The sequence below is a fragment of the Cyprinus carpio genome, chromosome A2, assembly GCF_018340385.1.
Source record: "Cyprinus carpio isolate SPL01 chromosome A2, ASM1834038v1, whole genome shotgun sequence".
NCBI classification, from domain to species: domain Eukaryota; kingdom Metazoa; phylum Chordata; class Actinopteri; order Cypriniformes; family Cyprinidae; genus Cyprinus; species Cyprinus carpio.
Genome location: NC_056573.1, coordinates 5,111,030 through 5,127,346, shown reverse-complemented (window position 1 = coordinate 5,127,346; position 16,317 = coordinate 5,111,030). Strand labels below are relative to the sequence as shown.

At 39.7% G+C, this 16,317-nt stretch overlaps 1 protein-coding gene across 1 annotated transcript; it reads left to right on the top strand.

Moving 5' to 3' along the window:
• The first annotated feature begins 301 nt into the window (after window positions 1-301).
• On the top strand, window positions 302-9,854 carry LOC109109285 (leptin receptor gene-related protein). The gene is made up of 4 exons (XM_019122431.2): window positions 302-449; window positions 982-1,057; window positions 1,138-1,321; window positions 8,287-9,854. The coding sequence occupies exons 1-4, from the start codon at window positions 431-433 to the stop codon at window positions 8,401-8,403; spliced, it is 396 nt and encodes a 131-aa protein (XP_018977976.1). The 5' UTR covers window positions 302-430; the 3' UTR covers window positions 8,404-9,854.
• The last annotated feature ends 6,463 nt before the right edge of the window (window positions 9,855-16,317 follow it).

Sequence of the window (16,317 nt, the reverse complement as noted above, 5' to 3'; positions counted from 1 at the left end):
ATTCATTAGAATTAGAAAAATACGTCTATATTAATCTAATTTAATAACAAGTTTTGTCTATTAAAATGTTATTTAACATGAGCTAACATGATCTAACAATAAAACAATCAAAATCAAAACAGTATAACGTTAACAAAGATTTATAAATAGTAGACATATTTTTAGTCAATGCATTAACTAGTAGGACAGATAGAGACTATTAAACAGAACCGACGTATATAATAATGATAATAATAACAATAATAATAACGATAATTATTATTAAGTTTGTTATTGTTGTTGTTATTAGTTTTTCTAGAGAGAAGGTTCTCATCTTTGCAAGTATTTGTAAGACTGCTCCTTTAAGGGTGAATCAGTAGTTTGAGGAAATAGGAAGTCAGTCCAGTAACACTTTGCACAAAGGAAAAACAAAAACAAAAGGCGTCTGTGAATGATGGCAGGAATAAAAGGTAAAAGTAAACCGTAACTCTTGTTCTGATCAGTGCAACACTTTATAATACGTTAAACAAACAACCAAGCCGATCCTTTCGCGATAGCATCTGCTGTCGAAAGTAGCCTAAAAGTCTTGTAAACTTTGTTGAGTTTTCATTACCACCGACTGCTATGTAAAATTGTAGGTCTAAGTGTAATATAAATGCAGCCTGGTTAGTTAAAATCTGTTAAGTATCATGCAGCAATGGTAAATAATACGTTGTCAATTACTACTACGGTTTACGTTTTACTTAAGTTTACTTTAGTTTTACTTACATTTACTGTTGTGCTGCAGTTTCTTTTTCTCGGTCATATTCAGTAATCAACCAATGATAGTCAAATTAAGAAATGATCTTAAACATTAAAAATATTTTATTTATTAACAGTTTAGTCACTAAGTACGTCATTTCTGCAGTTGCGAGCTATGGCCGCGAGGGGGCGATACAAATACACGTAATGTGTCAGTGCTCAACTCTTTGGCCTTGACTAATCTGAAATATTGCTTTTCAGCTCTTGTTGCGTTATCCTTCAGTGGTGCACTTGGACTGACTTTTCTCCTTTTGGGATGTGCACTGGAACATTTTGGGTAGGTATCTGTTTTTGTCATCTCTAAAGAGCTTAAGTGCAGTAATTGGAGATAACCTCTATGTGCTTCTTTCCTCACAGAGTGTACTGGCCAATGTTTGTCCTGATCTTCTACATCCTGTCACCTATCCCAAATTTAATAGCTAGGAGGCATGCAGATGACACTGAGTCAAGCAATGCATGCAGGGAGCTTGCATACTTCTTAACCTCTGGAATTGTGGTGTCTGCATATGGTCTGCCCGTTGTGCTTGCACGAAAATCTGTGGTGAGTACAGAATGTAAGGTATGTCCCGCTTCAGTTTTGTCTTGACCTTTTTTATGATAAACAATTTGACAAGATCGGTGATGAAGCATATGTGCTTAAAGGGACAGTTCACCTAAAAATGAATATTCAAGTTGTTCTAAACCTGTATGAGTTTCTTTCTTCTACTGAACACAAAAGAAGGTATTTATGAGAATGTTGGTAACCAAACATTTGACGGTACCCATTGACTTCCATAGTATGGAAGTACTGTTTGGTTTCGAACATTCTTCAAAATATCTTCTTTTTAGTTCAACAGCAAAAAGAAACTCATAAAGGTTTGGAACAAGTGGATAGTGGGTAACGATGATAGAATTTTCATTTTTGGGTATAAACTATGTAAAATCTAAAAGAATAAAAACATGTCCAGGTTACGGTTATCTTTAAAAAAAAAAAAAAAAAAGAAGAAAAAAAAAGGAAAAAATTTTTTATAAGGACCATATTTTAATTAGTGTTTATATCTATAGATGTTTATTCTATTTAACATGTTTTGTGTTTGTATTTAATATATTTATTTACTTTTTATTTAATTAATATGATTATAGTTATGACAGTCATTGTTATTTCAGTACACTGTTTAGAGATGCTATTATAGTTTTTATTAATATTTTGAATCAGAAATATAAACATCTATATATTTATGTGCAATTTTTAAATATATTTACGTATATTTTTTTTAATATTTTCTGTTTTCTTTTTAAATTTAGATTAAGTTTTAGTCTTTTTGTCATTTTTAGTAGTTTTTGTTTTTTAAATATTTGTATATAGTTTTATTAAATGTATCTCAGTTTAAGTTATTTTAGTATATCAAGTTAAACCAAAATGAAATAAGAAAAGTTGGAAACTAGCTAAAATAAAAGGTTATTTGAGGTTACATTTAACATTTTATAACATTTAGTTATTTCAGGTAACATTTTTTTTTTTTATTTCAAGTAGCAAAAATGTTTTTATGGTTTTAATTTTGCTTTCAGTTTTAGCTTTTTTCAACTATAATAACATCTCGGTTACGTATGGTAACCCTTGTTCACTAGAGTCAGGTCCCAAGAAGGTATGGGGGGGCCGTGGTGGATTTAGCCTTCTCGCCCCCCTAAGGAACCTGGTGATCAGGTCATGCTTCCCCAGAGACTTCCCTTCCACAGGGTCGTGGTTAGCAGTGATAGAAGCAACATAAATTTAAGGGTGGAGAGAGACAGCCTTCGCTTCAACTCTTGCTGCAAAAAGGACAGCACAACTCTGATCGGGCATCTTCGGGGGTCTTCTCGGTGAGAAGAACACCACTCGATGAACAGGTTCCACTTCAAAACGTAAGTGTGTCTCGTAGACGGTGCTCTCGCTGAAGTGATGGTGTCAACTACCTCTTTGGGTAGGTCACCTAGAACCTCCGCGTCCTGTCCAGGGACCAGACATGAAATTTCGAGAGGTTTGGACGTGGGTGCCACAGCGTGCCCCTTCTCTGAGTCAGTAAATTCCTAATCGACCAAGGAGGGGCTGTCACGACGAGCAATAGCTCCAGGAACCAGGTCCAAGTGGGCCAGTAGGGCGCCACAAGCATGACCTGTTCCTCGTCCTCCCTGACCTTACACAGTGTCTGTGCAAGAAGGCTGACTGGGGAAATGCATACTTGCGCAGGCCCAGCGGCCAGCTGTGTGCCAGTGCGTCCATGCCAAGTGTAGAACAACTGACAGTGAGAGGTTTCTGGAGAAGCAAACGGGTCTACCTGAGCCGCTTCGAAACGTCTCCAAATCAGCTGGACCATCTGGGGATGGAGTTGCCATTCTCCCGGGAGTGCAGCTCAGGACAGTTCGTCGGCTGCCCGGTTGAGCAGCCCAGGAATGTGAACAGCACGAAGCGACCTCAGATGCTTCTGACTCCAAAGGAGGAGGTGGCAGGCGAGTTATGACATGCGACGGGAGCACAGACCACCTTGTCGGTTGATGTACGCAACGGTTGTAGTGTTGTCCATGCAGACTAGTACATGTTTGCCTTGTAAGCGCCCTTTGAGATGGATCAAGGCAAGGTGCACCGCCAGCAACTCGAGGCAGTTGATGTGCCAGACTGCCAGTGCAGTCTGGGCCCCGTCCAAACCCCTGAAACTGCAAGCCCATTGTACGTGGCCCCACAGGCGGTGGTTGAGGCATCTGTGTGGACCACAGCATGCCTGGAGACCTGGTCTAGGGGCACTCCTGCCTGGAGAAATGCAAGATCTGACCACGGGGAGAAGGTTTGGCGGCAAGCCTATGTAGCTTGGACACGGTGAGTGTCATGTTGCCACGCCCACCTCGGGACGCAGCCATGGAGTGACTGCTGCTGCAGCTGCCATATGCCCTACGAGCCTCTGAAATTGTTTCAGTGGGACAGCCATCCTGCTCTTGAACGTATTCAAGCAGTTCAACACAGACTAGGCACATTCCTGCTTGAGGCGTGCTGTCTGTTCAACCGAGTCCAACTCCAGGGCCGCCTCCGCAACTTTCGTGAAGACACAGGGCGGCAGGGACAGCCTGAAGGTCAGGACCTCGTACTGATATGCCCGTCCTTTAAATGCAAACCGCAGGAATGGCCTGTGGCGTGGAAGGATAGACACATGGAAGTACGTGTCCTTCAGGTCGATCGCTGCGAACCAATCATGGGGACGGATACACCTGAAGATGCACTTCTGCATGAGCATCTTGAACAGGACCCTGTGAAGGGCCTGGTTCAAAACTCGCAGTTCCTAGATGGGTCTCAACCCACCGCCTTTCTTGGGTACAATGAAGTAGGGGCTGTAAAACCCTGTCCTCATATCGGCTGGAGGAACCGGCTCTATCGCATCCTTCGCCAGCAAGAATACCACCACCTCACCAATCACAACAGCATCATCTGCTTCCACCAAAGAAAAAAAGACTACCCCCAACAACTTAGGACGCCACAACAACTATAACCAAGCCCGAACCCAAACGAGCGAAGCCATTGAGACGGGCTGGGTAGCGCTAGCCAGGCTCCCAGATGCTGCGCAAGTGGCACCAATTGAACTACAGGCGTACCCACAGTGGGTCAGCGAGGAAGTACGCAGGGACCTGGCCCGGGCGTCTCGTTGTCGGTCTGAGGCGGGATCTGAGTGTGTGCAACTCTGACCTGCGTTCGAGCAGAGGGTGCGTGGGTAGTCCATTGGTTTGTCCTCCCAATGCGCCCACTGCTGCTCACTGGTGAGAGAGGTGGGTGAGTGTGATAGGACACTGGATCATCCACAACCCCCCCATCCCCTCTGGGGACCCAGAGATTGCTCTTTTGTCGAGTAAGTGGGAAAAAAGAAACAAAAGATTCTCCACCCGGCCCTTCTCCGGGGAGGGAGTGGTGCATTCACCATCTCCCAAAGAGCAGGTCCTTCCATCTCTGGGTCGCCCATCTCAGGGCCTCTTGCTCTTGCCACCAGGTTTGGTGGGGGACTGGACGGGCAGGGCAGCTGCCCTGGAGCCGGCTCCACGGCGCTGCTTTGCTGGAGGATGCTGTGTTTGCTGTGTGGGAGTGGGGGTAGGGTGCCGCCCTCGGCGACGAGCAGGCTGAGGCGCTGCCGCTGGCCGCCGGCTGGAGGCAGCAGTTGCACACCGGGGCAGGATGTGCCTGATGCCTCAGTCTGGTTTTGGCAAGCGGAGAACTGCTGTGTAAAGTTCTCCACCGTGTCGCTGAAAAGGCCGTTCTGAGACATGGGGGCATTCAAGAATCATGTCTTGTCCGTTTCACACATGTCGGCCAGACACAGCCAGAGAAGGCGCTCCTGAACCACCATAGCGGACATCGCATGACCCAGAGACAGCGCCGTAAGCTTCGTTGCTCGTAGCGCAAGGTCCGTAGCGGTATGGAGTTATTTCAGAACTTCTGTGTCATTACCAGCCTCGTGCAAGTGCCTCAGTGCCTCAACCTGGTGCACTTGCAACAACGCCATAGAGTGTAAGGTGGAGGCAGCTTCTCCACAGGCCATATAAGCACTGCCGATCAGAGCCAACGAATGCCTACAGGCCCGGGAGGGAAGCAACGGCTTGCCCCACCAAGTGGTAATGGCATTTGGACATAATTGCATCGCAACCGAATGCTCGACCTGGGGGACTCCCATGTACCCCCTCCCTGCACCACCACCGAGAGTGGAATTTTCCACTCGAGACCGACACTCTCAGCGGCCCGGGAAAGCATAGCCATCATTTATGGATCCGAATCCGGCACCGCTGGCAGCTCAGAGGTTGGCAGCGCTGACAGATCTTCCTCCCCAGAAAATTCTGGCTCACCCACCGATGCAGCAACCGACATCCGATCGTCAGGGGGGCTCACCCACCGATGCAGCGACCGACATCCGATCGTCAGGGGGAAGCCACGGAAGATACAGGTGGTACCCCCGTAGTGGGTCCAGCCTGCTCTCTCGAAAGCTCCACTGTTTTCGAAACACCGGCGGATGGAGGGGTTTCGGGGAATTCCTCACCGTCACCCTAAGACCAGTCCAGCCAGTGACAGAAATAGGGCACCCCCGGCTGCTGCCAGAGGGAACCCCAGATCTAGGCATCGGCACGGGCACTTTGCAGGAAATGGCGTCTGGTCCTCAACTACTAGACGGTCATCCTCCCACAATGGAAGCATGAGTCATCTGCGAAAGCCACCTCAGCATGCTTAATGCCCAGACACGTGAGGCAGCGATCGTGACCATCACCCGGCGCCAGGAAACGACCACATCCAGAAATGCACGGATGGAAAGGCAACTTTAAAAAGATGTTCCACACGTGAATGCTCTTTTAGAGAAATTGCTCTTTTAGTGTGCTGAAGTGCACAGGAGAGATGGCTGCCTGCAACACACACAGGGGATAGTGCAGCCTGCTGTGTGCAACCCACTCGACACGGGAAAACCACCGCCGCTGAAGCAGAAGCTGGATGCAATAATTGCATGGCAATGTGCATTGGCTCATTTAGTTTACACTCTAAGTAGATTGGTCTATCTAAGCGATATCCCATTTCGTTGGTCATCCAACATGACGTCGAGAATGACCTGATTTTTTGCATTATAGTAATGTAAATTGGGACGGAATATTGCAGTGCAGATATCTTAATGGGTTTTGAAAATAGTCTTTCTTCCATTCTTTAAAATATTTTTTTTTTTCTTTATTTAGATTTTCAGGTAAGAATATGACCTATGCAACTCATAAAATAATAGCTCAGAGGTTATCGCAGACAGAGGTGTGTAGTAATGAGTTACATTTACTTCATTACATTTACGTGAGTAAATTTTTTGGGTAACTAATACTTTTGGAGTATATTTAAAGATGGGTACTTTTACTTAAAGTACATTTTTAGTGAACAAAACTCTACTTTTACTTCGTTATTGTGGGCGACGCTCCTCTCGTTACTTTATCTTAATGCAATACAAGTTATAAATGCTTCAGTTTATTTACTTTTCTCTGAATACTTTTTTCCTAGACAAATGAATATTGCCCATTTCGTGAATGATTTATGCTTTTGAGAAATCCATTTGTTTAAGGCTTGATCAAAACAGATGAAAGAAGATCGTCATTGCATTGGTTTTATTGAATGTTTGAATGTTTGGTAACTTCCCGGTCATGTGAGGAGTTTTCACTCTGAACCCGTGTCAGAGTTTAACATACAGTGTATAACACATCAATTAATCGGAGACGTTTAAATATCATTTAGTCAGTTGAAAGCAAATCAAAATTGTCTGCACCGATAAAGATCTTTTTCAGATGTCAGCGTCCTGTCAAAAAATAATTCCTATAACTTAGATTTATTACCAGTGCGATTACAGTTGCTTGATACCACTATGGAACCTGTGACAGTTTGTTGTAGGATTCTTTGAATTAATACAGAGCTAAATTTTACATCATTGAAAGTAAATCAACATAGTGGAAATGATTTCCCTCCCAATTATGCATGAAGACTGGTGTAAAAGCTGATGAAATGCCTATACATATACTGTGTATATATGATATTTCATATATATTTATATATATATATATTAGGGCTGTTTACATGATTAGATCACAATTAATCACATCCGTAAAAGTTTTGTTTATTATATTCATATGTTTGTATACTGTGTAGCGCTATGTAGTGTTTTCAAAATACACACACAGCAGGTATATACATGTAAGAAGAATTATATACTTTAAAATATCATTTATTCAGTTGCAAATCATAATTTTCTTCACCTTGTTATCCAGTTTTCAGAGTCAGATGATCCTTCAAAAAATAATTCTAATATATTGATGTAAATATTTGCTGGAAATATATAATTGATACTTTTTGAACCCTGTGATTTTTGTATTTAGGATTCTTTAATTAATAGAGAGCTAAACACAACATATATTATAGTAAACAACACTTTTATTTGGATTTGATTAAGGATGATTGACATTGACAGCCCTAATAAAGCTGATGAAATATATATATATATATATATATACATATATATATATATACAGTATACATATACACACACACACACACACACACACACATTATCTATATATCTAAATAAAAAAATAGACTATAGATATCCAGTATATGACCCAAAGTAACTAGTAGCTAACTACTTAAGTAGTTTTTTTTAACCGATACTTTTTTACTCTTACTCAAGTAACTATTCAGACTAGTACTTTTAGTTTTACTTGACTAAATATTTCTATAAGTACTTTTACTTTTACTTGAGTACAGTTTTGGAGTACTCTACCCACCTCTGATCGCAGAATTCTGATTTTGAACAGTCTTCCAACATCACTGTGCTGGTATTGATTAAATTTCATTACATTTTTGTTCAAATTGCATTTAGTGCTCACATGTCCACAAAATGGCTTTAAAGCATACACAGACAGAATATGTTTTCTAAAATGGCAAACCAGACAGTACACTGAATGAAATATGTCACCATGAATTAAACTAATTTCTCTCTTCTTCTGCAGATCCAGTGGGGCGCCTGTGGCCTAGTAATGGCAGGCAATTGTGTCATTTTTCTGACCATTCTGGGTTTCTTCCTGATATTCGGAGGTGGAGATGACTTCAGCTGGGAACAGTGGTAAAACCTATCTGAAAGAGGAACAAAACTACATTATAAACTGCAAAACTTTAAATTGTTTGCCATGGCTATGCTGATTAACCTAGGCCTTGACAGAGACTGTGTCAGTTGCTCTCTTTGTTTTACTCTCAGTTACGGCTGCTCTGTCTCTCTGCTTCTGCCTTTTCATTTGCATTACACGTCGGCATGTGCATGGCTCTGTGTATACAATGATTTGCTTAAAAAATGTGGTTTAAAATAGTTTGAACAGCAAAACGTAAAGGGCGAATCTCATAAAACCTGTGCAGTACAGTTTGGGTCATATTTACTCAAGTTAAAAGCAAAAACAATTGAATATATATTTTGATTAAAATGAAGCATATTTTAGGACCATTTAAGAGTTTTTCTGTGATGTTTATAATTAAGTGTCCCACTTTTTTTTATTTTATTTTTTTATTATTATTAAGAATTTCTGCATTTAAAATATGTACTTTTGGTTTTGGGGTGACCTATCACACAGTACACTGTTTTTGTGAGATTCATGCTTAAAGAATTAATTGTATGAACTAGAAATCATTTATGCAAACCAATAAAACCAAGATGAATTATTTAATAATACATAAAGGTAAGAGCATAGTATGAGCATATCATAGTATGAGCGTTAGTACTTAATTACCCCGATTAAATTATTAACAGTCATCATTTGCACTTGATATATACAGTAGGCCTACCAGTTATGAGGCATAACTTATTATCTAACAATGCCACTGTCACCTTAGAGTTAAGGCGATGCTTTGTGTTTGCAAACAGAGGCACTGTAACCATGGCTGTCCGAAGTGTTTTTGTCTTCGTTTTTGGCAATGCAACTAATGTCAGTTACGGATTGGACCTGATAAGCTTTAACCTTCTGTGTATACCATGTTACCAAAGCGGACATCTTCCTGCTGTTGTTTTCCTTTATTCCTTGTTTACATCTATTGTATGTTTCCATGTGGGTCTGTAGTTTGTTGTTTTACAAAGCATGCAGAATACAATCATAAAGGGCCTTTCAGTGATTATGGAATGTTTAGTACAGCTACTTTTTGTTAGAATATGATTCATACAATACCAGAAATATTTTACTACAATTGACATAATTCCACATCAAAGCTTATAAAAACACTATGACATGATTGTCATTTAACTTAATAAATAGTAGGCTATATAGTAAATGCATTATCTGAGATCCAATTTAAAATCAGGGTGTCAGGTTTAATGATTGACAGTTTCTCACTACTGGTGTCGTCATTAATATTTTATAAAGGATTATAAGGTTATCATTTTATCCACTATTTGAAATCTTTCTGTTTTTACTGACTTTACATTGAATCACTTGTATAGGGATGGTTTGATGTACCTTTGTGATCTTTGACTCTGTTTAAGCACTTTCAAACAATATATATTTGATTATATGAATTAAAACATTAGAATTTTTAATTTTTTGTCTTGTCATAATTTTGTCTTTTTCAGTAACCCTATATACAGCAAATAGCCAGGTTAAAGAGATGGGCCTTTAATCTAAATTTAAACTGACAGAGTGTTTATCATTTTATTAAACTTTTTGTGTTTTTGTATAAACCTGCATCTGAACTTTAAAGAGCAGGTCAGATGGGTTTTTGAAAAATCTCTCTTTTGCAGTTTATAACGTAGCTATCCTTAAATGAAAACAATCTGCAAAGTTGTTAATCAAAAAAGTGCATGATAAATAAAGATATTGTCTCTCAAAAGAGAGAGTCGGTTCTGAATCGCCGTAACGAGTCCTTATATGTTCGACTCTTTTGCCTGTTTGCCTGTACGTCACTGGGTACACATTTGCATAATCCCCGCCTGCCCGCGAAATACGAACAGAGTCTGGTCTGATCTGCCCACAAACACTTGATACATTTCAGATCACTTATATTGATTAATGTAGATACATTTTTGAACACATTACCCTTATAGTTTACATCAATAGTCACAAGTATTTAAAACACCATTAGTCTCATAAGGGTGAATTTTTTTTTTTTTTTTTTATGGAACATAGTCATTCCTAACATATAAGCAAGCTATAAAGAAAACAAACACTATTATATTTATTCTACAGCATGTAATGCTTACTTAGTACTCTTCTTCTGTAGAGCTGCTGCAGGTGTCAGATTTTAGCGTCTCATTGTCTTCATCATTTTCATCAGAAGCTCTCACATTATTCTTACTTTCACACAAGACATTGTACATTACCATCTGATGAACTACTGAAGATTTCATGGTTGAATTTACAGCTCTTCTAATCATTCCCACTACACAAGGCCACATACACAGCAAAAATAAAATCATGGCCGGTGCTGAGACAGCAATTAACCCAATGTTTTCTCATTTCAGCCATAAACCCTTAAACCTCTGGGGTCTAAGGGGTTTTGGGGGCCTGGAGAAGTTTTGACATCCCCTGACTTTTGTGCTTTTTTCAGTTGCTTATAAACATAAACATGGCTAAAGTCTAATAACACTGTATTCAGTACAAACTGTGCTACAATAATATGTAAATAGCATGTATGTACATGATTGTGTTTTTGAGAAAACAACGTTTATGCATGGTTAGTGAAAAACTAAAATTTTGAAGTCACTGAAATAAGGTCATAAAACACCTAGAGAACATTTGTTCACAAGACTGTCAAACCTGAAGCATGTAGCCTAGAATTTTTGCTTCAAAATGATGTGAAAATCATCTTATTTACTCGCTCACAGAAAACAATAGATTGATTAAAATTTTCTAAGACACTTTTTGTTTCAAAAGGGCATATGCGAGTAGGCATGATTGACCGTGAATATTTGTGTGATTCACACCTGAGAAGACAAAGGCCCTCATAATGAGCTGCATAATGAGCCTTTTAGCCAGGTATGTGACCGAGAGGGAAGAGTTACAAGAAAGAATGTGAGGACAAAATAAATGTATATATTTTTAGGTTTGTAGTTTATTTAGAATATATTTAATTATCCCACAAAATAACTTGAAATTCACTTGCCAGTGCAGTTAAACAGTTTATTAGGAACAATCAAAGCTGACTTTCAAACTGAATTTTTAGCATCATTACTCCAGTCACACAATCCTTCAGAAATCATTCTAATATTCTGATTTGCTACTCAAAAAAAAAAAAAAATATAGATATATTATATATATATATATATATATATAGATATATATATAGATATAGATTATATATATATAAAGAACAGAAAGAACAGCATTGTTTGTAACATGATTATTGTATTTATGATCACTTGTGTGCTAAATAAAAGTTTTAATTTCTATATATACTGACTCCCCGCTTTTGAATGGTATAGTGTATTTTGTTACACTTGGAGTAAGACTGGAGTAATGATGCTGAAAATTTACCTTTGATCACAGGAATAAATTAAATTTTAAAATATATTCAAATAGAAAGCAGTTATTTTAAATAGTAAACATATTTCACAATATTACTGCTTTAGCAAATGAAACTTTCTGTATTTTGGATCAAATAAATGCAGGCTTGGTCAGCAGAAGAGAATTCTTTACAAAAACATTAAAAATCTTACTGTTCAAAAGTTTTGACTGGTACTGTGTCATGTTGAAATATATAAATGAACATCACATACCTGGCACATACCTCATATTACTTTTATATCGTATTGCTGTCTATGTTATACCTTAGAACATAAAAAAAAAAACTCCTGGCATTGTGAAACATTGAGGTGATGTAAATGAAACTTCATAATGTTTCACTTGATTATACATTTAGTCAGGAATTATATTTTGGAAAAAGTATAACTAGTAAAATGTGTACAAGTTATACGAAAACTAATACAAGTGGATTAATAATAAAGAGACTTACTTATGTTTATGATCTCTGCTGATTTAAGCCGCTTCATTCTTTTTTATGAGGTAATCCAAATCTTATTCCTCTCAGCACGTCTTCTTGAGGTGAATTTTGTAGCTGTATTATTCCTCTCAGGGCGAAGCGGACAGTAAAATAAAAAATAAAAAAAAACCCTGAAGAACAGTCTTGCTTGTTTGCTGTCATGTGGGCTTTTACACGCCACGAGCTTCACATAGACGACTGTAATATCAATAGTGTGTGGGCGTGGTCACATTAGATATAATGAAGGGAGACGTGAAAGACTGGACATCATGTTGTTTGGATTACTTTATCACAGAATATTTGTTTTCGATAGGACTTGCTTAGTTTAAAAGTAGACATGTAAAGCTTTGTATAGATATGTCTCTCATGTCTCTGTTTTTGAGTATTTGCTGAGTTACAGTTCATTTTAATGATGCGTTTCTAAATGAAGATCACACAGAACCAAGGCGGCAGACAATGCACCCTGATTGTTTTCTTTATTTAATAAATTCAAAAAGTTCTGTTGTTATTATGTGTGTATACAAATAAAAGTAGACCCTTTACAGATTCAATGTATTGCTCTTATCTGTATGATCAAAACTGAAAGTGTAATTTAAGTTATTTTCGGGGTTATCAGGAGAAGATGCCACAAAACGCGTATCCACGTTGATCGACATCAGAGGGTTTTAAACCAATTCCATCCCCAGTCATCATCAGCATTTACCTCTCTAGCTGTCAACCTGTTAATTGCATTAGTCATGTTCCCAAGGAGATGTGGTGAGCTGGTCCAGGACAAGTCGGTTCGGCAGTGCCGTCAGCCTCAGTCCTCCTAGTTCCTTCTTGACGCCTTCCCTCACCTTAGTAGTGTTCAGTTCATATCTCATGATTTGGACTTCAATTTAAGAAGGCTGAACCCAAGCACCGGAATTACAGCATGGAAGAACTTCACTGCTCCATTCCACAGCCTGTGTTCCCTCAGAACATAATTGTCTCTTGCCCAACATCACTCCCATACTCACCCCATAACACACCAAAACATCTATTTTACCTTGTTGTTGGCTCTTGTCAAACGATTTCTGGTGTTGTTGTGAAGGTGTTCAGGTGTCCACACAGCCAATACCAGTCTTCCAGCACACTGGTACCTTTGTTGTAAGGCACATGGGCAGCTATTGTGGTAGGCCTCTGTGTGTAAAAGTGTTAAGCAGACAGCTCATGCACATGTTTCTTGTTGCGTCACTTGTCGAGTTGGTCATGTAGTTTTTCTGCAGTGGTTGGATGGTATGTTTCCTAACAGCTCAAGTCCCTTACTGTCATCCGTTGGTCCGTACTGACCTCAGATCACTCCCACACAGTGATGTTCCTGCGTTGTTCAGCTCCCATACACCACTGTATGTTTGTTCACCACAGTCAGCCAGATGTCCCCCTTGGCACGGGGCAGCTGGTCAATCACTTTACTGATCTGTTTCCCTCTGGTGGCACTGGAACCTTCCTGCAGTGACTTGTGTGCACCCACGTAGCTCTCTCTGCCACTTTCACCGCAATGTGTGTTATCAGCAAGGCCTGATATCATGCAAGACTCATTCTGCTGGCTTGGGCAGAGCATCCTTGACCTGCTGAGATATCTGAGAGAGAACAAGAAGCAACTATTGACAGTAGGTTAGCATGTCATCTTCACACAAAGCTGTAGAGGATAATGGTCGTGGTTCTGGTCCTACTCCAATGGAAGCTGGCCTTCCAAACCAAATTTCAAATGGACTCAAGTTAGACTTTGTTCTTTTTCTCATTCTCATATACATTAACACAATGGTGAGTGATTTTACCCAAGACAGTCCTGTCTGCTCACAACACTTCATTCATTTGTTCTTTAATGTCCCACCTGAGTGATGGCATCATTTGCAAAAGGTGTGTCATTGTCACTCTAACATTATATTATCGAATGGCTGATTTGGAAGTGGGTGTGTCGTTTGAGGCATCATTTGCCCTCTGCCCACTTTGCTTGTGGCACACATCATACACTATTGACAATACCTGTCTGCAAAGTTAGTGAATCCCTTTGTGCCTCAGTATTGATTTAGCAAATCAAACATTCCCCCTTTGTGATCTAGGCCGTGTTTTGCATATCATAAGAAAAAGTGAATAAGAAATTTCAAACTGTAATCAGTACTCAGCCATTGTGTCTTCTACTCTGCTGTGGCAAAAGCTTGCATGGCTGTAATAGAATCAGAAGGGAGGGTGAATGAGTCATTGTAAACTGTTACACAGGTAAAATAAGGCTCTTTTCTCATAGCTGCATCCTACACCGCAGTATCAGCTCATTTGTTACCTAAAAACACAAAATCATCACTTTTGGAATGTGCGACGCATTTGCAGATAGCAATTAACTTTGGTAACAAAATTGCTTCTAACAATACAGTAATGCTATTTTATCATGGTTTAGAACAGGCTTATCATCAGACTTTAGAAATTTCCTGTTTCCACAATGCCCCAAAATCAAGACAAACCCCAAAAGAGTAACAAGAATCTGTGTAAATGGTAACTGTTTGCCCTTTAGCAATTTTGCAAGCCTCCGTCAATGCTACTAATTCAGCCGCTTGGGCAGAGCAATGCGCAGGGAGTGCTCCAGATGTTATTGTTGCATATGCAGTGGTTACGGCTTAACTTGCTGTTTTTGCCAGTTTTTGGGTCTCTAGATGCTGAACCATCAATAAATAGAATTAAGTCAGCATTTTCTAAGGGGGTTTCTTTTAAATCATGGTCTTGGTGTACAGACCTGTTCAAATGTGGCAACACAATCATGTTCTTCCTCATCCTGCTTCGTAGTGAGCAGTGTAGGAGGATTTAACACTGTGCATCTTTTAATTTAATGTTTGGCTTTTCAAACAAAACTACCCAATCCACCTGAGCCATTTAACAAATAACAAAATTTATGTTCCAACAGGATCGCAGAGACTGTGCACCGTGCGTGGCATGAGCAAAGTCACATCAGAGTACCCCACAATTTCCCTTGAAGCTAAAATAGCTTTTTCTTCAGATGCAACAGCTCTCAGGCATTTTGGCATGCCTGCCACTACCGGATTGAGCTTACTCGAAAAAATAGGCCACAGGTCTCCCCCATGATCCTGTGAAAGAACAGAAGTCATGAACCCATTCTCTCATCAACTGTTTGTACAAAATTTCTCTCTGGGTCTGGGAGTCCCAGCGTTGGTGATGTTTGTCTCAGTAATATATTCTTAAATGCTTTCTCTGCTTCTGGGATCCAGGTCAGTTTATCATGGGGTTGCAAGCCCTTCCCGTGAGCCAAATTGCTCAGGGGCGATTCTTCATTAACATAATTTGGAATGAACATTCAACAGAACAAACATATGCTCAAAAATGACATTAGTTGCTTTTTCATAACAGGCTTTGGAATCTTTGAATTGCCTCTTTTCATTTCTCAGATAGAGATTTGTCATTTTTAGTGATGAGATGACCTAACAATGTCACCTCCCTTTTACAAACTGCAGTTTTGACAAACTTGCTTTGCGACCCTCAGTAGCCAAATGTTTATAAGTTTTACAGTGTCTTGTTCGCATGTTTCTTTATCTTTTTAACAGGGAAAATAGGTGTACGCACAGGAGAATTTTCACAGGGCACAATTACCCCAGATGCTCTTAACGATCGATAATCAAATTTTGGATTGATTTGAACTGGTTCACAATTTTATTAACCAGCACCACGTCAAATCTGGATGAAACCCAAAGTGTTTTAGGGACTTCTTTGAGCACTGGATGAGTCTCTACTTCCTCTGCTGAGAGAAAGGAGTGTGTTGTTGTCATTGCGTCATCAATCACACAGACTGTGCGTACAGCTTTAACAGCAGGCCTGTGCAAACACATTTGGTAAGCAGACAGTGTTGGATTGTATTGTCTCCACCAAATTCACATGAAAAATACACATTTTTACAAATAAACCAATGTCTTCCCAATGTTCGTTATTCTTTCTGGACAACGCAACATATGGAAGAGAATCAACAACATCAAAAAACATTTGCTGTTCATTTCTCAAAT

Excerpts from the sequence above, each read along its gene's own strand:
- LOC109109285 (XM_019122431.2), top strand. Across the intron at positions 1,058-1,137 it reads TGTGCACTGGAACATTTTGG|AGTGTACTGGCCAATGTTTG; the intron begins GTAGGTATCTGT and ends CTTTCCTCACAG. Across the intron at positions 1,322-8,286 it reads TGCTTGCACGAAAATCTGTG|ATCCAGTGGGGCGCCTGTGG; the intron begins GTGAGTACAGAA and ends CTTCTTCTGCAG.